This window comes from Podarcis filfolensis, assembly GCF_964270895.1.
Source record: "Podarcis filfolensis genome assembly, chromosome: 1".
In the NCBI taxonomy this organism is placed as follows: Eukaryota; Metazoa; Chordata; class Lepidosauria; order Squamata; family Lacertidae; genus Podarcis; species Podarcis filfolensis.
This window is the reverse complement of record NC_139604.1, coordinates 68,029,012-68,050,673: the sequence shown is the minus strand read 5'-3', so window position 1 is coordinate 68,050,673 and position 21,662 is coordinate 68,029,012. Positions and strand designations below refer to the sequence as shown.

The 21,662-nt window shown below is 42.3% G+C and overlaps 1 protein-coding gene and 2 long non-coding RNA genes across 13 annotated transcripts in view; 1 reads left to right on the top strand and 2 right to left on the bottom strand.

The window, feature by feature from the left end:
• Window positions 1-12,951, top strand: part of SCUBE2 (signal peptide, CUB domain and EGF like domain containing 2) — a 46,516-nt gene extending 33,565 nt beyond the window's left edge. For all 4 annotated transcript variants that reach the window (XM_083597986.1, XM_083597989.1, XM_083597987.1 and 1 more), the window contains 7 exons: window positions 736-906; window positions 4,606-4,773; window positions 5,731-5,892; window positions 6,646-6,843; window positions 9,945-10,097; window positions 11,921-12,000; window positions 12,652-12,951. In XM_083597986.1, coding sequence (XP_083454112.1) covers window positions 736-906; window positions 4,606-4,773; window positions 5,731-5,892; window positions 6,646-6,843; window positions 9,945-10,097; window positions 11,921-12,000; window positions 12,652-12,804 — 1,085 coding nt within the window. In that variant the 3' untranslated portion in view covers window positions 12,805-12,951. The remainder of the gene's footprint in view (window positions 1-735; window positions 907-4,605; window positions 4,774-5,730; window positions 5,893-6,645; window positions 6,844-9,944; window positions 10,098-11,920; window positions 12,001-12,651) is intronic.
• The window catches only part of LOC310756428, a 53,885-nt gene continuing 41,655 nt past the window's right edge, over window positions 9,433-21,662 (bottom strand). For 7 of the 8 annotated variants that reach the window (XR_014544861.1, XR_014544862.1, XR_014544863.1 and 4 more), the window contains exons 4-6: window positions 17,371-17,498; window positions 16,247-16,362; window positions 9,433-9,693 (exon numbers count right to left, since the gene is read on the bottom strand). This is a non-coding gene — a long non-coding RNA (uncharacterized lncRNA). Of the gene's footprint in view, window positions 9,694-16,246; window positions 16,363-17,370; window positions 17,499-19,491; window positions 19,627-21,662 lie in introns of all 8 variants that reach the window. The other variant, XR_014544865.1, reaches the window with a different exon arrangement.
• LOC310756541 lies at window positions 13,051-15,994 on the bottom strand. The gene is made up of 3 exons (XR_014544922.1): window positions 14,433-15,994; window positions 14,046-14,070; window positions 13,051-13,164 (listed from the first exon to the last, which is right to left on the bottom strand). It is a non-coding gene; the product is annotated as an uncharacterized lncRNA (long non-coding RNA).

Genomic DNA, 21,662 nt, shown 5'->3' with positions numbered 1-21,662 from the left:
AGACAAGGAGATGGGCGGGGTACTAATAATTTAAACAAACAAACAAACAAACAAACAATTTTAGGTCTCTTTCCCAAACATACCAATGAGAGATTGTTTCTGCTGCTTCTGTTCAAACTATTAAATATGCAAAAGCCCAGACAGTAGCTGTGGATAGTTAGTCAAAGAACTTTGAAATCCCACTGATTTTGGTGGGAGAGAGTCACTCTACTTCCTTTCACTGAAGTGAAATTAAACAGGAAGTTGCCTTATACTTCAGTAGTCTAGTTAGCCAAGTATTCTATGCTATAATTATCCCAGAGAAGAGGAGTTTATCAATCAGTCCTGTTACCAGTTATTTAACTTGAAACATTTTCACTGACCTATGGTTCTGCCACAATCAGAGAGCAAAAACACTTAAAGTCCATGTAAGCCAACCCCTCACAAAGTAGGACAATCCATTTGGGTTTCTGTAGATGGTTTTTAAAAACCTGAGAGCAGTCTTCTTGAAACAGAACAGATGATCAAGCCTTTACTTGAGGGTCAATTTTTCTATTTATAGGGAAAGCAGAAGCCTTCCCCTGTATGTGACCAGACAGAAAATTTACTTCCTGACCCTAAATATGACCATGAAAAAAACATCCCAAAGTAAAAAATAATGGGACTCAATTCTCTGCCTTCTGGTATCCCCATTTTCATCCATCCCATAGATGATCACCGATTCATTGTTGCTGACAGTTTCTCTTGTCTTCTCAGCTAGCTGCAGTGTTGGAACATATTACGATGGGGAGCAAGAAAGCTGCATTCTATGTCCGAATGGAACTTACCAAGACAATGAAGGCCAAATAACTTGTGAACCTTGCCCAAACCCACAGAATCCCGGAAACCAAAAAACAGCTGGAGCTCACAGTATATCTGAATGTGGAGGTGAGGATGTTACACCTTACAGAGTCATGAACACTATTGCTTCTTCCTCCTTGGTATGATTTGAAAGCACCCATTAGTTCAGCCTTCTTTTCTCACATGCCATGTTTACATTGGTCTGGACAGTGTCTGCGCTGCATGTGTATGCAGGTTTGGCGTAGACAGCGATCAATATGTATATGGGTGTGGATACATTTCATTACTGTACTCACCTTCCCAGTGTTGTTTGCACTGATGCATCTGGAGATAACGTGGAAATGCAGCCTGAAGAGAGGTAAAGTTGCCAGCTTCCAGTACATCCTTGCCATGTGCTTCTTTGATCAGTTCGGTATCAGATTCTTGCACCAGTTTGGGGGAAAGTGGAAATAAAAGAAAACTAAGGAACAGTCTTAGACAGAAGGAAGATGACCCATGCTGGCTATAGCACATCAGCTTCCATTAATCTAAATTTGTCCAATATTTTACGATATTTCAGACACTGTAATCTGTGCAACATTCTGTATCTGGAAAATGTAGTTTACTAAGAGGAATAAGACCTTTCGCTTTTTCTCTCTTTTTTTGCCAGACATATAGAAATGTGGGCAATGATAAAATATTCTCCTATACAGTTTATACATTTATGTCAACATTGTTTTAAAGTGTAGCTAACCAATGATGCTATAGCAGCAGATTTCCTGCATTGGCAGAGATTTGGGCTAGATGACCTCCCACATCTATGATTCTTTGTCATACCTTAACACATATGAGTCAGTTTGATTTTAAAGAATATAGAGGAATATAAAATATAATAGAGGAAAGGGGATCCTGTAAGACCTCTCAGTTCTCTTAAGATAATTACTGATTTTCTTACATTATTTGTACAATGGCAAGATTTGCATTACCAAATTCCCCTGAAGTTCTGCTTGTAGGAAATATCCAGGGAGCAGTCAGGAAGAAAAAATATATTCAGAATTTAATTGTGGCTGCCAGTATGTATGCATGCCCAGACTCTGGAAAAGATCAAACTGTGTCTGATGTCAAAAGTTGGTTAATAAGAATCTGGAATGTTGCACTTAGGGGAAATGAGCAAGCTCTATTATATTAAGGGAGCTCAGGATTCCTTTGTATAAATAAAACTGCATCCTTTTATATAGGAGGATCACAGACCTGAATTTGGTTTTGAGAAGGCGCTTCCTTCTGTTGGGAAAAATGTTTAGCATAAATATTTGAAGAGCTACAGTAGTGATAAATTCTGTATTTCTATTTATATATTTTTATTGTGCTTATATATGCTTAATATATTATGGATAAAAAGGTCATTCACCAATTATTATTAATAAGAGAAAGGAAGGCTTGTTTAAAATGTTTCTCTGTGGCATTTAAATTTCTGTGATCCTGGGAGCTTATGGCAAGGAGATGCGGTCAGTCATGAAGTTCTCTACTCTAAAGTACAGTGGTACCTCAGGTTACATATGCTTCAGGTTACATACGCTTCAGGTTACAGACTCCGCTAACCCAAAAATAGTACCTTGGGTTAAGAACTTTGTTTCAGGATGAGAACAGAAATCGTGCTCTGGTGGCGCAGCAGCAGCGGGAGGCCCCATTAGCTAAAGTGGTGCTTAAGGTTAAGAACAGTTTCAGGTTAAGAACGGACCTCCGGAACGAATTAAGTTCTTAACCCGAGTTACCACTGTATAGTAGTCTCCAGAAATTTTCTACAATATGTTGTTTTAGTATAATGTAGTTTGCCTCTTTATTGATAGAGCAAATGGATATTGGTAGCTGAGGTGGCACGTCTTAAAACTCTCATCACAGAACAAAAGAAGAAATCCATATCCATTAGATAGTTCACATTTTAACAGCTCTGTAACATGCATTGGCTATATTTACAACCTCAAAAGTGTTGGAGGAAAAAAATTGGGCTTTTGATGTCATGACCTACGGGTCAGTATTTAAGCATGCAATTTTCTTTCTTCCTTGGTGCATTAAGCGCATACAGCTCCATGCTTCTTTTTTATTCAGAAGCCAAGGCGGCACTCCCTATTAAACTCAGTTCATTAGCTGTAAACAAAATTCCTCATCCCTGATCATGACCAGTTAATGCCTTATTTGCTGCAAACTTAAATAACTTGAAATGATGCCAGGGCCAATTTAACCCCCCCTAACAAAAACAACCATTCATTGAAGTGATTTATCAGAGCTATAAACCAAAGCTAACAGCTTTAGTTTTACCAGCTCTTTAAAAGGACAGAACTTCACAGCTTAGCCAAACAGCTGCAGCAGTAATCCCATGTCTTGCAGAACAGTCCTAATCATTTGGCCTGCCATGGCAATCAGCTTGCTGCAAGTTTGGAAGACATATTGCTTGGAGATTTACATAAAGAAGCTGCAGAGGATGGATATGGGTATATAATCAGTTCCAGTAGGTTAGCTCGGTCTGTATAGTATATCGGTACCAAAGCAGTTTAGGAATGTAGAAAATAATACTAAAGGCTCAGTGATAGGGCCTGGACCTAATTTTTTCTACATGGCTTATTAGACATTCCATGACTGTGTCTGAAAGGTATGTTGCATGGGGATATGAAAGGTACATGAAGAGGTCCTATTTCTCATAGTAGCCTGTTGTGGTGCCTGGGTGCAGGTGGGGAGGAGAGTGGGAGCACTGGGCCCCATTTTGCCTGACAGAATTCCTCTGTATGTGGGTGCTGTACCCATGGTAAAGTGAATGCATTTCTAATACTTTGATTAGTAATGCCAGTTTAGTTCAGAAGTGTGCTTTACAGACTCTAAAAGGAGGCTTTTCAAATATCATGAAAACCCTGCATTTTCTCTTTGCATTTGGACTTTCCATTTCTGGAAGGATAAATTCACAACGTAGTCAGTTAAGTGGTTGGATTTGGATTTTGCCTTAATGGAACATCATAAATACATTATACATTATACATTATTAGTACTTTCTAAAAAGAAATACAAGAATTAGCTATGTATCTACAATGTAATAGAATGGCAACTGCTGATTTCTAGTTCCAGGATTAGGTAACTCTCAGAATTGGATGCACGTCAGTGGCCAGATTATGACACCTATTTAGCTGCAAGTTCCTATTTTTATTTTGAACTGCATTTAGTTCAGATTCTTAATAACTATCATTTTCTATCTTGCAATAGGACTTTCCACCAACTGAGGCTCCAGTATATTATAGGCTTGCCAAAAAATTCATGGCTTATAGCAGTGGTTTTCAACCAATGTGCTATGGCACCCTGGGGTGCCTTGAATGGTCAGGGGTGCTACGACCAACACTGGCTTCTGTCCCTCTTTCCTTCCATCCCTCCTCTGATGCCCTCTTGCATTTCTGCATCCCAAAGGCTTGCACAGCTGTTTGCTGCAACGGCCCTGGCTACAAGCTCCCTAGGTGAATGGTGCCTCTGGGGCTGACCAGGGGGTGCTTCCCAGGCCCCTGTGGGGCAGTAGGAGAAGGCACCTCTCTTGGGTGGGGCAGCTCAGAGACTGGGGTGGGGTGCAGCTGCAGCTGCCCAGAGGACTCCCAAGGAGAGGAGGCTGAGGGTGAGAGGCTGCCAGCTCTGCAGGCAAGAGGTGACATAACTGGGCTCCTGAGCCCCACAGGGCACCACAGAAAGAATGCAGTTGGTCAAGGGAGCTGTGGAATCAAAAAGGTTGAAAACCTCTGGCTTACAGTAATGTATATTCTCTCCCCTCTCCTACAGGACAGTGCTCACCAGGCGAATACTCAGTTGATGGATTTAAGCCTTGTCTTGCATGTCCTTTGGGGACATATCAGCCTGAGCCAGGTCGAACATCTTGTTTTACCTGTGGTGGAGGTTTGATGACAAAACTTACCGGTGCAACAGTGTTTCAGAATTGTGAGACTAAAGGTAAGAACCACGGATGCACGAGGAACATAGGCAACCACACTTTTCATTTCTACCTTTTAAGGGTGAAAGCATTCCTTTCAACTGCAAATATGAAAGTTGGAGATCTAGTCTATTCATTTACTTAGAATACTGATCCTGTTTAATAGCCAGAAGAAGTGCTCATTCTCACAATAAAACTCACATTCACATCCAGTGTCAGGAACAACATGGTGTCGCCATGGTGGCAATAGCCGTGCCTTAGATAACCTCATTGGCTACGATGCTGCCACTGTGCAAAGCAGGTGACATTTCCTGCCGTAGACCTTGGTATCACCTTTAGGCCTCACTTTGATAAGCAGCAGAGCCACTGATGAGCTCTGAGGCAAGGGAGTGGGGTTGAGCAGCTGGAAATCACTCAAATCATGCTGGAGGCAAGTCCTCCCTTTTCCATTCATACACATGGCCCAAAGTGCTTGTTGGGCAGAGACTAATTAGAAAGAACATATTCAAGCAGGATCGACTAATCCTCAGGACTTTTTACTACATCAAAAGTGGGAAACCTGAAGCTGTCCAGATGTTGTTGGGACTCCAACTCCCAGCACCCCTAGCCAGCATGAACAATGGGAAGGAATTTGGGGGGTTGTAGTCAAGGCCATAGGTTCTCCAACCCTGCCCTACCTCTATGGACTTAACTTTCTTAAAGGAATTGCATGCATACACCACGCATATACCTTCTTGTGGGGTGAATACATATTTATTTTGCCAGATTCCACATGCACTGAAACTTCCTGCTAAGTGATGGATGCCCACAGATAGATGCCCACAGTGTGAACTCCCAAGTGAAATTAACATATACATTCTTCATCTGTGGCAGTGTGCATGTTGGATGAACTGTCATTCAGTGGAATGGCTGCAGTTAATCATGTCACAGCTTACCAAAGTTATTGTAGCATGTTGCTTTTTCACCTTCTTCTACAGTGCAGTGCTCACCTGGTCATTTCTACAACACTACAACACATCGTTGTATCCGCTGCTCTGTTGGAACATACCAGCCTGAGTTTGGACAGAATTACTGCATTTCATGCCCTGGAAACACAACCACTGATTATGATGGATCAACAAATGTAACTCATTGCAAAGGTAAATATTGATAATCTATGTTGTAGTCAGTCCAAAATGAAAGGACCTAGTACCAACTGCAGTGGGGATAGATGCTATTGGTCTTTCCTTAAGTGAGCAGAAGCCATACCCCCACCCAACAGCAATCACCCCTTGTTAGCCATATCCTGCTTTGGGATGTAGGCTTTCCTAACCTGACTTCATTGCTTTCTTTGGTATCAGTGTCCAAGTAGCCCTTATCAGTGGACATAGGAAGGAGCTGTTGGTGTCCTCTCCAACAGCTTCTGCTTCAGTTGTGCCAAGTTCTAGACCCTAAGCCTAAGGCAATTCTTCCAGGCCAGGCTTTCTCTAAACACTAAACCAGCCTTTCCCAAACTGATGCCCTCCAGATGTTTTGAACTACAGCTCCTATTGTCCGTGACCATTGGCCATGCTGGCTGGGGCTGATAGGAGTTGTAGTCCAAAAATCTGAAAGGACACTAGGTTGGAAAAGGCAGCTGTAAATGCCTCCCAGATAATACCAATTTCCTGCTTTTTCTGCCATTTATTTCCACAGACAAAGCTGTACTGTATATGGATTTTGCTCCTTTGTTTTTAGTCATCTTGAAGCAGCTATTCAATAAAAATGGTCTAAGGAATAAAAGATATGCATGATTCCTAAATAGTAGCCAAAGTAATTGTATCAGTTGTGATTGCTGCTGGTGGCATTGCACAGGTGTGAATATTGCTTTCCCCTCTTCCCTGACTATGGGTAACATATTTCCTTTTTTCCAGACAAGCACTGTGGTGGTGAGCTTGGAGAGTATACTGGATACATTGAATCCCCAAACTATCCTGGAAATTATCCTGCAAACACAGAATGTACTTGGAGTATAAATCCTCCTCCTAAACGCCGCATCCTGATTGTGGTTCCGGAAATATTTTTGCCAATAGAAGATGAATGTGGAGACTACCTGGTGATGAGAAAAAGCTGTAAGTTAAACTAGGTTTCCGTGTCAGGTATATGAATGTATTTCTCCTGATGGATGTTTGCTACATTTTGTCTGTGCCAAAGCAAGTCCCGTGAAAATCTAGCTCTAACAGCCTTCGTAACAATAAATTCCACCCATCATGGGTGAAACACACACACACACCACCGATCAGACATATTTTAGATTTAGTGGGGAACTATAGTGATTTGTGGTGGGTGAAGGAGGTAGGGAATTCATCTTACTTTTTTACACAAACATGCTTGCCTTTCCTGGGGTGTACATCTGCCAGCTGGTTGAGTGGAGCCAGAGAGCAAATGATCTGCTGATGGCTGCAGTCACAAGACCACTAAGTCCTAAGATGAATGGGCTTTTGGCAGCAGCAAGCAGAGTCAACCATTGAAAATGACTGCTTTTGTAGAATAGTTCATGTGGGAAGAGAAATAAGAATCCCTGTGACCTACATGTGTGGGGTGAATAATGAAAGAATCGGGGCGCCTGAATTCAAAATGCAAGGCTAAATTCAGTCTCCAGCAGGAGTTCCAAGTAGCAGAGTTTAAACTCACCAAGTCAAGCAGCACAGTGAAGTGTTAGGAATGTAGGCTGTTAAACTTTTTGCAAATCCAGTTTTGTTCGCTTTGTGAAGTGGTTCCCTCTTTCTACCACTCTTAGCATTGAACAGACTATATATACACTGTTAAGTAAGTTTTAAATGCTTTTCTTACAAAACATTCGAAAGGTCAGATTCATGCATTTATCCAAGCAGCAGCAAAGGAGAACACAGGCAGAATATTCTTGGATAAAAACATTCTGTTACAAGCTGTGGAAAGAAAGTTGAACAGGAAAAGAAGGCTTCGCTCCCTCCCTCTTTGGAGAAGGGGCATGACCTAGCTGAGTCTAGGAATCCAGCTCTATTGTAGTAACCCCTTAAGCACTCATGCATATTTGTGTTTGGCAGCAATTTCCCACTATTCAGCCTTTGCAAATCTAATGGCTCTCCATGCTCGTAGCAGCTTTCAATCCAACAGCTTCTTGCTGCCACTAGTTTTGTTGAGCTCAGGAGATCCTGAAATGTAGTGGCCTTTCAGCACTGATATCATGCCTTTCCATTCAATGGGGATACTTTGGCTATGTACACATTAGCTCCCCCCCCCCCCCCAGCAGCATTTCATGCTGCATTTGCACATTGCTATACACACCAGAGGGGGCATTACCTGTTTGGTTTCCTTATGCATGCAACTCCCCAACTCCTATTCATGAAGCTGTGATCTGTGCTTGTGCAACAGTTGTTTCAAATTTTCACACCTCAGCTAAACTGCGGAGTGAAAGTGGCTTCTGTTTTCAAACTGAATGGAAGCTGGTTTGAGGGGAAATGCATTAAACAGTATTTCTCAAGAAACTACAGGAGAGATGGGTTGTGGCTAATGTCATGTGTGCACAGCTTCAGACACCTGCAGCCGGAATGCACAGCCTTAGTATAACTTACTAAAAACAATACCATTGTTTTTGGCATTAACTAAGTTTCATATACACATCCAAGAGCAGCCTTTCTGAATGTACTTTACTCAGCTAGTAATCTAAGCATTTAGGGAGGCGTAGAAGATTTTACTCCTGCTGAATTAAGTGAGTTTGGAAATAATATGATATTTTTACTGCTTCAGTCATGGCTTGCTGCATGCTGGGCCTGTTCTTGTTGATGCAACACTTCATTTTCTTGTGCTGATGGCTTGGCACAGCTCCTAGGCAATAGATCTTTAAAAGCTAAAAATAGCATGTTTATGGAGCCAAATTGTATCTTTGGAGTGTAGTCTTGACGTGTGCTTTGCCAATGACCTCAACAGAGCCAAAGGTTCTCATATGGTACATTGAAACAGGAATATTGATTGCAAACCTGAATTATACCACCATTTCTGTACTGTTCCTTCTATACTACCTTTAATAATAAACCCTTATATTTCGCTTTCAGTTGCCCAAGGTGTTCACATGCATTATTTAGTTGCAATCTTAACAAAAGCCCTGCATTTTTATTATTTCCTCCATACTAAAAATTATTATTATTCCTCTTGTGTTGTAGAATGGGTGAGAACTGGGTTGAGAGAAAATAGCTTGGCAAAAGCCGCATAGCACATTCAAAGCAGAGTCAATATTCCATCTAGAAGATTTGTTCAGTTTCTTAGCTTCTATGCAACCCACAAAGCAGGGCATTAAGCACGCGCTTGGGATAGGTTTTGCTACTGAACAAAAAAGGATTTAGTGTTCTCTTTCCCTTGTGCAATGAGCTAGTTTATTATTATTTCAAAAAAATTATATGCTGCTTGTTTTTTAAAAAAAAAAACCTCAAAGCAGATTTATTATTATTATTATTATTATCATCATCATCATCATCATCATTATTATTATTATTATATTAATTTTGTGTTTTTTATCTTGTATTTTTATGTTGTGAACTATGGATGTGGGGTAGGATACAAACATAATAAATAAATAAATAAATAAATAAATAAAATGATAAAATCAAGAAAAAATCACAGTACTTTAAAACATAGAAGAAGTGAAAATACTTTTAAAAATCACATCAAATTTAGAGATGTAATGTGTTTGAAATGTACGTTTTATTTTTTATTTTTTTATTTGTATTTATTGTCAGATTGTCAGCAAAACCATAGACTTGTGATAGGACCTCAGTAGAATTGGAAAGTTGCTCAGTGCTCCAGTGTTGAGGCATGGTCCATCTTTCTTCACTGAGATATCCCACTCACTAGCTTTTTCTGTTGCAACATATGGTGAGGGTGTTGTTCCTAGGCTGGAGGTGGCAGTTCCCTGGAAACATTGTCCCTCAATGCTTTTAAACCACCTGGAAGTAATGGGAGGGACATATTAGGCTACGACATGTAGCCATCAAGTAAATAATCTGCCCTTTACTAGGATGGATCCTAGCAATGGAGAAGCAGAAAGAAAACTTAAGGGCAATTCATGTTGGGGTGATGGTAGATAGTTGGGTGGGTTGGTGAGGAGAGAATAAAAGAAAAGTATTTTGTTGTTCAAAAGAAAAATCCTAAGCTAACAGGTGTTTGATACCTTCCTTTTGTCCATTTTGTTTTGAAGCTTCCTCCAATTCCGTGACCACATATGAAACCTGTCAAACCTACGAACGCCCTATAGCTTTCACTTCCAGGTCTAAGAAGCTCTGGGTCCAGTTCAAGTCCAATGAAGGAAATAGTGCTAAAGGATTCCAGGTCCCTTATGTAACATACGATGGTAAGGAAAGCTTAAAAACTGCTGGAACTAAAGTGTGGGTCTTTCAATGTGTAAATTTGTGTTTTTACTTTCCATCTCAAAGTCTGGGAGTAGGGGATATCAACATTTTATATAGCTAGAATATTTTATATAAGTGAATTTTTATGTGTCAGGTAAGGACATGCTTCCACACAAAATAACATGGGTATTAACCATGTCCCTTACGAGATGAAATGTGAAAATATTTTGGAGATGGTAAGGGGTGGGGGACAGATGTCTGTTGGGGGGTATAACTCTCAAATTGTATCAGATTTTGTCTTTTATGTGCCAGTTCACATTTTAACACAAAATTGTATATTTGTGTATTTGAGACAAGTTAGGCTCTGAACACCTCCAAGTTGCTTTGCTGCAATGTAGGTTTTATTTTTTGATTTAGGAAAGCTGTAACTGGTTTATTGCTGTATCCCAAGAAGTGTCTTTTCTCATAATGGTACAAATGGCTTCACAGTTTCTACTTTGAAGTTGAATTTGGGACTAATCAGTGTTTCAGGCAGACGCAGAGAAAATTGGAAGTTTCATCTTCCTTGTACATCCGATCTCTTTGGCAATTATTCCAAGCTACCCTGGGGTAATAATCTGATGTGATTATGGCATGATGGATTCCAAAGGCCTGCAAGTGCAGCACTTAAAGGCCTAAATCCTTTGGCTTTGCTGCCACTCAGTGGAAACTTAACCACCCTCCTTAGCTGGAAACAGGATTTGTTCCACATTTTTAAAACCTGATTTCCATCCTGAAAACACACCAGTGGAAACAGGCTAATACGTTTGATACCAAAATAGTAAATGCTGTTTGTTTATTATACAAAAAAAGTGAAAGGGGCAGGGGGGAAGCAGGAGTGTTGTAGGCAGATTTTAACATAAAGAGTAGATTTATTTAGCAAAGCTGTATTTGAAGTTTGCCACATAGCCAGCATTTATATATGTCTCCAAGGCTGCTTATGATTTCTGCCATGGACTGATTACCGTATATACTCAAATATAAGCCGACTTTTTCAGCATATTTTTTATGCTGAAATAGCTTCCCTCGGCTTATACTCGAGTGAGGCAGGCAGCGGTGGAGGGACAAGCCCTTTCTTGCCACTTGTCCCTCCACCGCTGCTGGCCTCTTGCAAGGGCAGGCACAGGAGATGTGGCTGGGAGAGGCGCCGCGCTGCGCCTCTCCCAACCAGGCTCCTATGCGTGCTCTTGCGAGCGGCAGAGGTAGTGGAGGAGGAACGAGCTGCCCCAAAGGATCCCTTTCGGGCTGTTCCTTCCTCCTCCTCCCCCCTTGCTGCTGTCTGCGGAGCAGCAGGAGCGAGCAGCCCAAAAGCAGCTCTTTTGGGCTGCTTGTTCTTCCTCCTCCACTGCCGTCACCACAAGGTTTGTGGTGTGGTGAACTGGCTTATACTTGAGTCAATAAGTTTTCCCAGTTTTTTGTGGTAAAATTTGGTGCCTCGGCTTATATTCGGGTTGGCTTATACTCGAGTATATAAAGTAATAGTAAGCAGGTATGGAACACTTTCTCTTTGTCTGAACAGTATAGTTTGTTACTTGAAGGCTGTTTAGAATAGGTATTAAATCTGGTAATCTGAAAATTGTAGTCTTGGTTATAGATGGGTACATGCAAATGCATGAGTACATTCTGTTTGGGAGCATTTTCAGCCAAAGAATGGGAAATGCTAACAGAGTGACTTGCCAAAAGGAGTAGTAAGTATCCCTCCTGTTCAGCCTAGAGATACATGTATGTGCTGCTGATGTAACTCAAATGAATATTTGCAAGTCATGTGTGTGTGTGTCTCCAACAGAGGATTATCAGGAACTAATAGAAGACATAGTCAGAGATGGTAGACTGTATGCATCAGAAAATCATCAAGAGATCCTTAAGGTAAACTTGCTCAGTTAATCTCCTGAAAGAAAACATCCATTCATGAGTGACTGCTGTTTGTGAAATCAAAGCTTTAATGCTTTGCTTACAATCTACTGTGACAGAGAGGAAGCTAAACAGGAGGAGGATCAGCAGGCATATCTCCCAAACAAGAAGCAACATGCTGCTATCGCTCTGTTCCCCAAGAACCAAAACTAGTCTGAAGGGAGTGGTGGAGGCAATGTTGACTCAAGATATGTTGATAACTGATGCAGTAAACATGCAGTGTATATGTTAAATAACTGACAATATGCTACCTATTAATATTGCCGTAAATCGGCTACCTGAAGCTGCTGTCTCAGCCTGCTGCCTAATAGTAGTGCTGATGGCAAATGCTGATGTTTCTAACTTGTGAACTTGAGCATTAGTAATTGCCTAGCAATCATACATGCCTTCTGGAAGCACAGGAATGATGATAGCAATGATATGTGGGTAACTTGGCCTAAGCCTTAGCATTTTGGTGGGTTGCACTTTGAAGTACAGGCAAGTGCTAATAGGAAGGTCCTTTACCTTAATATGTAATAGAAACTGGACCAAGAATTGTGCTTTCACTAATTTTTTCTCGAACTACTGTATATTAAATGACAACTGAGTTCTTTCTTACACTTTCAGGATAAGAAGCTGATAAAGGCATTGTTTGATGTCTTGGCACACCCACAGAACTACTTCAAGTACACAGCACAAGAGTCCAGAGAGATGTTTCCAAGGTCTTTTATTCGATTGTTGCGCTCTAAAGTCTCCAGATTTTTGAGGCCTTACAAATAGTGAACACTATATTTTGAAAACTTAAAAAGTTACTGACTGTACAGCAGATTTGTTTTGTATTCTCTAAGATGGGGAAATTTTCAGGAAGCTGCGCAGTCAGTTGTATACAGTGTGTAAATTTTTTTTATTAAAAATATAATTATTTCATTGCCATCTGTTTTATTTTCTGCCATTACATTACCTACTGCAGGGGTAGCCAACATGGTGCCCTCCAGCTGTTGTGGAGTACAACTCCTACCATCAACTAACCTTTTGCTATGTAGGCAGGGTCTGATGGAAGTTCATAACACCTGGAGGGCACCATGTTGACCATCCCTGATATACTAGTAGTTATGAATGAAGGTTGCAAGCGGTTTGTTCCTTTCTACAGTGGTGCCTCGCAAGACGAAATTAATTCGTTCCGCAAGTTTTTTCTTCTTGCGAGTTTTTCGTCTTGCGAAGCACGGTTTCCCATGGAATGCATTGAAAATCAATTAATGCGTTCCTATGGAGACCGCCTTCAGACCAGGTCCGGGGACAGTCTGTCCCCGGACCTCTTCTGAAGGCTGGCGGGGGGAGAAGGACTTTTCTCCCCACCGCCAGCCTTCAGAACAGCCTTCTGAAGGCTGGCGGTGGGAAGAAAAGCCCTTCTCCCCCCGCCAGTCTTCAGAAGAGTTCCCCCAGGGCTGTCTAGGCTACGGATAGCCCCTCGCGCGGGGCAGACATTCGCAGCTTGGGGAGCCCTGCAGGACTTCCCCGCAGGGCTCTCCAAGCTGCGAATGTCTGCCCCGCGCGAGGGGTGCTCTGAAGCAGAGCGCCCCTTGCGCGGGGCAGCAGGCTGCTATCCGCAGCCTAGGCAGCCCTGGGGGAACTCTTCTGAAGGCTGGCGGCGGGAGAAGGGCGCGCCTTCTCCTCTGTTCCCGGACCTGTCCTGAAGGCTTGCGGTGGGAGGAGGGCTTTCCTCCCCACCGCCAACATTCAGAATGCTGTTCTGAATGTTGGCGGTGGGGAGGAAAAACCCTCCTCCCACCGCAAGCCCCGGGAACAGAGGAGAAGCGCTGCGCGCCTTCTCCTCTGTTCCCGGACCTCCCACCGCAAGCCTTCAGGACAGGTCCGGGAACAGAGGAGAAGGCGCACTGCGTTTCCCCGCTGTCCCCGGAGATTTCCCTATGGGCTTTCGTCTTGCGAAGCCGCTAAAAAATCGGAAAACCCTTTCGTCTTGCGGGTTTTTCGTTTAGCGAGGCATTCGTCTTGCGGGGCACCACTGTATATATAATAATATTGGTCCTATGATTTGAGCGCGGGACGCGGGTGGCGCTGTGGGTTAAACCACAGAGCCTAGGACTTGCCGATCAGAAGGTCGGCGGTTCGAATCCCCGCGGCGGGGTGAGCTCCTGTTGCTCGGTCCCTGCTGCTGCCAACCTAGCAGTTCGAAAGCACGTCAAAATGCAAGTAGATAAATAGGTCCGGCGGGAAGGTAAATGGCGTTTCCGTGTGCTGCTCTGGTTTGCCAGAAGCGGCTTAGTCATGCTGGCCACATGACCTGGAAGCTGTACGCCGGCTCCCTCGGCCAATAAAGCGAGATGAGCGCCGCAACCCCAGAGTCGGTCACGACTGGACCTAATGGTCAGGGGCCCCTTTACCTTTACCTATGATTTGAGCAGCTTTCTTGAATTGTAGAAATCTTCCCTCAATTTCCCACAAGAGGGCACCATGTTGCATCAATTTAAAAGTACAACTAAGCAGTTTCTATTATGATGTCTCCCAGGACTAGTTTAACAAGGATAGCACTCAAACATTGGAGAGGGGAGAAGAGTCAGTGAGCTTTCTTCTTGTGACAATACACTTGTTGTCAGCTTTTGTTTGGGTTTTTTTTAATAGTTGACTAGAAGAAAAAGGCCCTTCTACCAGATATTTGCTATATAAACACAAAGCCATTAATTTAATTGAAATCTCTTCTTACCTGGCTTTATGTTGTTTGTGAATCTGAGAGTGATGAATGTTTGTAGGGGGGAGCTCTAATATAACCTGCTACTTCCAGGATTGCAAATCCTTACTTTTGCCCTCCCAATGTATTACACGCAGGTTGGGCACTGAAGCACTGAATTAGAAGTGGGGCTGTGCTGCTGGCCCTAGCCACCCCCCCTCACCTGACCTAGCCCTACCTCTGAACATCAAGTGTGCATATGCAAAGAGGAAATCCTACAGCTGCTTTCAAGTAGAGATTCCTCTTCAGACATCCTCACTAGGACGCTGGGCACACAAGAGCAGAGCAGCCCCATCCCTCTTTCAATGCACGTATGTAAATACATGAATAGGGCCTTTATTTACAGCGTTATCAATTTTGTGACAAACAAGCCTGCATTTTTAACATGCGTACTGGAATCAAATTGAGAAAGGGACAAAAATGAGGGTGTGTACACACTGCAATTCCAGTGGAAAGGGCTAACGTAGGAGACACCTAGCTTTATATTAGGAGAATGGGCTGTCTATAAGCAAAGAGAGGTCTACCACCCAAGACCTGTGAGGAGGAAGGATCATATTCCAGGACTGACTGTTGACCTTTGATTTGATTTTGATTTAATATTTGCATGCTGCTATTCAAACAATGATGTTGAGCTCAAAGCAGCTCACAATAAGAAGAATAAGCGAGCAACATTTCCCTCAATATAACTGTATCCAAAAGCACAACAGCATATAAGTAAAGCAAAAACAAACCATTTAATAAACAAGTAATGCAGGCAAATGCAAGCTCATAATAATTCAAAAATAACTTTTCCCAGGCAGCAGGGTCTTTCAAAAATTCAGCCACAAAACTGAGCTCAAAGTAGCAACAAAATTTGTTCTCTTTTTTTCCAGCTGAGTCTGTTCCATAGAAAGTTTCCTGGATACCCATCCAGCCTTGTCTATCCATTTATTTACTTCCAAAGGAACTTGCTTACAGGTAGGCCTAAGTTTACAGTCTGGAAAATGCTAGTGGCATCCAGCTTGAAAACTAGTTCTATAAGATACTGGGCTACCTGCTGTTGCTGTAGCAATCATCACAATTTTAACTGCCACGTGGAACTTTTCATGGAGCGGAATGAGTTGTCCGTACTCAATTTTCCAGTTAATTTTAACATCTGACATTTTAGAATTAAAAAACTGGATAGGCCACATCTCTCATTTTTTAGAAAAGGTCCCTCAACAGAACAACAGTTTCACCAACTTCCAGTACCTGGGTAGGTTCTTGTGGGACCATTTAGTCTCAAGTGGCATGGAGGGGACTCCTGAAGTGAAGTGAAGGTCATCAATTATCCAGCATTTCTAATGCTCCTAATAAATAATAGACAGGCCCATGCTTACGATCTCATTGGTGTGAGAAGGTAACTGTTAAGCTTCATCCAAGACAAAGGAATACACTGTCCTTGTCCTAGATGTGTTGATAAGGGCTGCAATTAGAGCTGCCAGGTTTTGAACTTACCCCTGTGGTGGTAAAACCTTTAGCAGTGGTTTTATCGGCAGGTGTTATCAGGTGAAGGCATTTATCTCCACATCATGAAAAGCTCCAGCAGCCGATTCCTGCAGATCAACCTGCAACTAAAGGTACAGAAACACATTAGCCTAGATTTTCCCCAGTTTAGCTGGCAACCCCTAGTGCAGTTCACCAAACACTTGCTGTGTACAACTGCCTTTCATGTCAGTGAGGCTCATATGGCTCTCCCGGGCAAACTCCATTGAAATAAATAGAATACAGCAGCAGTACTTGATTATGCCAATACTGATGGAAGGCTTTGTGTACAAGCACAGACAATTTGGGAGGATTGGGTATGGGGCTAGCAGCTACAATTGATTGTATTTAGGATTAGACCATTCTGTGCAGGGCAAGGCTATCTGGAGTAACAACCTCCAGTTTTAGGTTGCTTCTACACTAGAGCCTAATGGTGCTGCCAAGGCATTGCTTTTCCACAATTATCAAGAAGTGGAACTAAAACAAAAGGTTCCACACAAACAATTAGTCTAGGTTTGACTTCCCATATATTCCCAAGTAAGTCCTCTTAATCAAATATCCTCTGCAATTTTAACTACCATTGTCTTCCTTGAAAGTTCATCCAGCTTTATTGCTTTCTGAGGACCAAAGGTGGGTGATTATTTGGAAAGAGCCTACTAATGGTCCCTCTGTTAATTGTCCGTTATGTCCTATCCTTGTGGTGTGGGTAATTTAGCCAAACAGAACTACTTGACTATATAAAATGGAAAGGAAGCCAATAATTGAAGCCTCCACCCCCCACAAGAACAGAAACTGGCATAGGGGCAATTAACAGCAGCCGTTCAAGGGATAATTAATTCTAGTTACACTTATCAGGAAGAAATAAAAGGGTCTAGGAAAGGTTTAAAAGTATGAGCCCTAAAAGCCTCCATAGTCCTTTCCTGTTCATGTTAGATAGGCTGCTGTTGCAACCGTGTTTTACCACGAGAAGCCTGTGTCAAAAAAACACAGAAGATACTGGAATGCACGGGCTGACTGGTGTTATCTGGATGCCCCATAAAAAAGTGAGAGAACAAAGGATGGCAATTCTAGTGTAAAGGGGCTAATGTGAAAGTCACCTTAGGAAGATCTTTCCCCACAACAGTTTTCATTTCCCAGAGTTCTTTAGTTCCCGTGGTAACTTGTCTGTTGGATGAATGAGCCTTTGGCCTGATCCAGCAGGACTCTTCCTTTCTAGTTTAAGAACCTAAGTAAAGAAAACAAGGCTATTGAGGTTTCTTCGATACTAGGTCCAAAAAAAGCTACAAATTCAGTACAATGATAACTGGTTAAACATAACATAACATGACATAAGAATAGCCTGCTGGATCAGACCAATGGCCTATCTAGTCCAGCATCCTGTTCTCAGAGTGGCCAATCAGGGAGCAGAACATGATCAAAAGGGCCCTCTCCCCTGTGGTTTTCAGCAACTGGTATTCAGAAGCACAGGCTGCTTCCAACTGTGGAGGTAGAGCATAGCCATCATGACTAGCAGCCATTGACAGTCCCCTCCTCCATGAATTTGTCAACCCTCTTTTAAAGCCATCCAGCTTGGTGGCCATCAGTGCCTCTGGGGGGAGTGAGTTATATAGTTGGACCATGTGCTGCATTTATAGGTACTTTCTATTATCTTTCTTAATTTTCCAACATTCAACTTCATTGGATGGCCACAAGTTCTAGTGTTATGAGGGTGAGAAACTTTCTCCAGTGTTTTTCTCCATGCCTTGCATAATTTTATAAATTTCTACCATGTCACCTATTACTTGCTATTTCTCCAAGCTAAAATGTCTCAAGCGTACAACCTTTCTTCACAGAGGAGTCAGTTCAGCCCCTTGCTTAGTTTGGTTTCCCCTTTCTGAACCTTTCCCATCTCTAAAACATCCTCTAAGAGATGAGGGGATCAGAACTGTACACCAAATAAGGTCACACCATATATTTGCATAACAGCATAATCCCAGTAGTGATGTATGGAAGTGAGAGCTGGACCATAAAGAAGGCTGATCGCCGAAGAATTGATGCTTTTGAATTATGGTGCTGGAGGAGACTCTTGAGAGTCCCATGGACTGCAAGAAGATCAAACCTCTCCATTCTTAAGGAAATCAGCCCTGAGTGCTCACTGGAAGGACAGATCCTGAAGCTTAGGCTCCAATACTTTGGCCACCTCATAAGAAGGCAAGACTCCCTGGAAAAGACCCTGATGTTGGGAAAGATTGAGGGCACAAGGAGAAGGGGACAACAGAGGATGAGATGGTTGGACAGTGTTCTCAAAGCTACCAACATGAGTTTGACCAAACTGCGGGAGGCAGTGGAAGACAGGAGTGCCTGGCGTGCTCTGGTCCATGGGATCACAAAGAGTCGGACACGACTAAACGACTAAACAACAACAACAACAACAATTATTATATTGACATTTTTATTTTCCTTTCCTTTCCTAATGATGCCTAGAATAGAATTTGGCTTTGTCATGACCACAACACACTGGGTTGACATCTTCATTGAGCTATATACTATGACCCCAAGGTCTCACTCCTGGTCCGACACCACCAGTTCAGACCCCATGAGCATGTATGTAAAATTAAGATCTTTTTGCTGCAACATGCATTCACTTTATTCTTGTTTACACTGAATTGCATTTGCCATTTCATTGCCTATTCACTCAGTTTGGAGAGGTCCCTTTGGAGCTCTTCGCAATCTTTTTTTACTTTAACAATCCTGAACAATTTAGGTCATCTGCAAACTTGGCCACCTCACTGCCTGCTCCTAACTCAATATTATTTGAAAATAAGTTAAAAAGCACAGCTCCCAATACCAACCCTTAAGGGACACCATTTCTTACTTCTCTCTGCTGTACCTCATTCCAAGGAAACTGAACCCTGGGTAAATGCCTGGAACCCTTGGAATCTCGCACTGTTTGGAGATTGGGGTGGTGTGCAACAGTGTGTGTGTGTGTGTGGACACACACACACACACACACACACACACACACATCTACATTTTTATATCTACATTCTTCTCAGTACAAGATATAAGGTATTTATGATGCAAATCATTGCACCATCTTTAAATATGCATATAGTAATTGTTGAGAAAGCATGAGGTTTATTTTATGCACTTAGCACAATATTTTGTACTATTTCTTAAAGTATTAAAAATAAATTTAAAAATGGTTTTTTTAAAGTGTAAAGTGTAAGATTACCTACCTAGCTCCATTACTACACCAAGATTTATTGTATTTGACTGTTTTTAATACCACTGTGGCCTGTAATGCAATTAGAAAAGCTTTTCTATGGATGATGCAAACCTTCAAGGCCACCAAATTCTTCTTCATTTGCATACTGAAATAGATGACGCATTTACCCTTGAGCAGTACTCAAAAAGGAGGATTGCATTTTCATAGCACTCCTCTACCTCAGCTTTGATGTAGCCACTAGTCCTGCTGCGAATAAGAGCTTATTGAACCTTTGCTAATGCGAGACGAGATGCAAGGCTTCTGTCCTATAGCTCTTCCTTTCTATTACATAAAAGAGACAGCATCCATTTAGGGGGAGGGCTTTGTTTTTGCTCTCTGTTTTCTCTCCCTTAGCCCAGAGATGAGGTGAACAAACAAAGCATCTTTATTTAATCAACTGGCTAAGTGTCAAACGCCTCCAAAGGTGAAAAAGAGATTGCTTTTACCCTCAGAGTTCTGTATGCTTGTAATGATTCATTACATAATGGGCTATTCTAAAAAGAAAAGGGGACAGGACAAACCTCTCCTGTGTTTAAACTGCTAGGCCGCAGTTGCATTTTGGCCTTTTGGTGTCTGAATGAGAGTATAATTCCAAGCCTTGCGGTAGTTCCAACTCTACTTGGATGACCATCTTCAGAGGGAGTTTTGTTCAGCCCTGTGTGGGGTTCTGCAGGGTTCGATTTTATCCCCCATGCTGCTTAACAACTACATGAAACTGCTGGTAGGAGTCATCTGGAATTTTGGAGTGCCCTGTCAACAATATGTGTACACACTTCAGTAGACGCTTCAGGTTACAGAGGCTTCAGGTTACAGACTCTGCTAACCCAGAAATATTACCTCAGGTTAAGAACTTTGCTTCAGGATGAGGACAGAAATTGTGCTCCGGCGGCGCGGCGGCAGTGGGAGGCCCCATTAGCTAAAGTGGTACCTTAACAGTATCAGGTTAAGAACGGACTTCCGGAATGATAAAGTTCTTAACCCGAGGTACCACTGTACATTGATGATACACTCCTCTATCCTTCCTTTACACCTGCGGGTGTGGCACTGGCTGCACTAGCCCCATGTCTGGCCTTGGTATTGGACTGGAGAACAATTCCTTGCCTTGGCAAGGGTGGGAACAGGATCAAAACTAAAGGTGTGATCATGATACATTGCGAGGCTGGCTCCATGAAATTACTCTTTACATTAATATGTCAGGAATGGGGAACCTCCAGCCTGTAGCCCAAATTTCATAATATTATCATTATTAATATTATCATCATTATTAAATTAACATATCACCCTTCTACTGGTGATCACAGGGCAGTTTACAATATAAAAACACAAAAACACTTATACATACACACAAACAAAACAATCTCTCTCTCTCTCTCACACACACACACACACACACTGCCACACACAATTTGCAAGGGCAAAGATGGTATACTGTATTTTTTGCTCTATAAGACTCACTTTTCCCCTCCTAAAAAGTAAGGGGAAATGTGTGTGCATCTTATGGAGTGAATGCAGGCTGCGCAGCTATCCCAGAAGCCAGAACAGCAAGAGGGATTGCTGCTTCCACTGCGCAGCGATCCCTCTTGCTGTTCTGACTTCTGAGATTCAGAATATTTTTTTTCTTGTTTTTCTCCTCCAAAAACTAGGTGCGTCTTGTGGTCTGGTGCGTCTTATAGAGCGAAAAATACGGTAATTAGCCAAAGACCTGGGAGGAGAAGAATGGTTTTGCTTGGCACTTAAAGATATGTAACGAAGGCACCAGGCAAATCTCCCTGGGGAATGTTCAGAGGCCCTAATTTGGGCCATAAGCCAGTTTTTCACCAGCCCTACCCATCTGCCCCACATAGGGTATCCTACCACCTGTGTGGCAGGTAAAGCCATGGTTATAAGGAACAATTGGAAGCCTTTGATTGTGCTTCCTCTGCAAGTGGGGCTTTTAAATTTGGTGCTAAAAGCAAGCACTTCTGGGAAACAGGGTGGAAAACTGAGTGTGAGGTGAAATGGAATGGAATATTGTGAAAAAGGCTGGCTGGCTGGCTGGCCGGCTGAAGCACTGGAATATCGGCTGGCATACTGAATGCTTTGGTATAAGTTACAGATAGGTAGCCGTGTTGGTCTGCCATAGTCAAAACAAAAAAAAAAAAA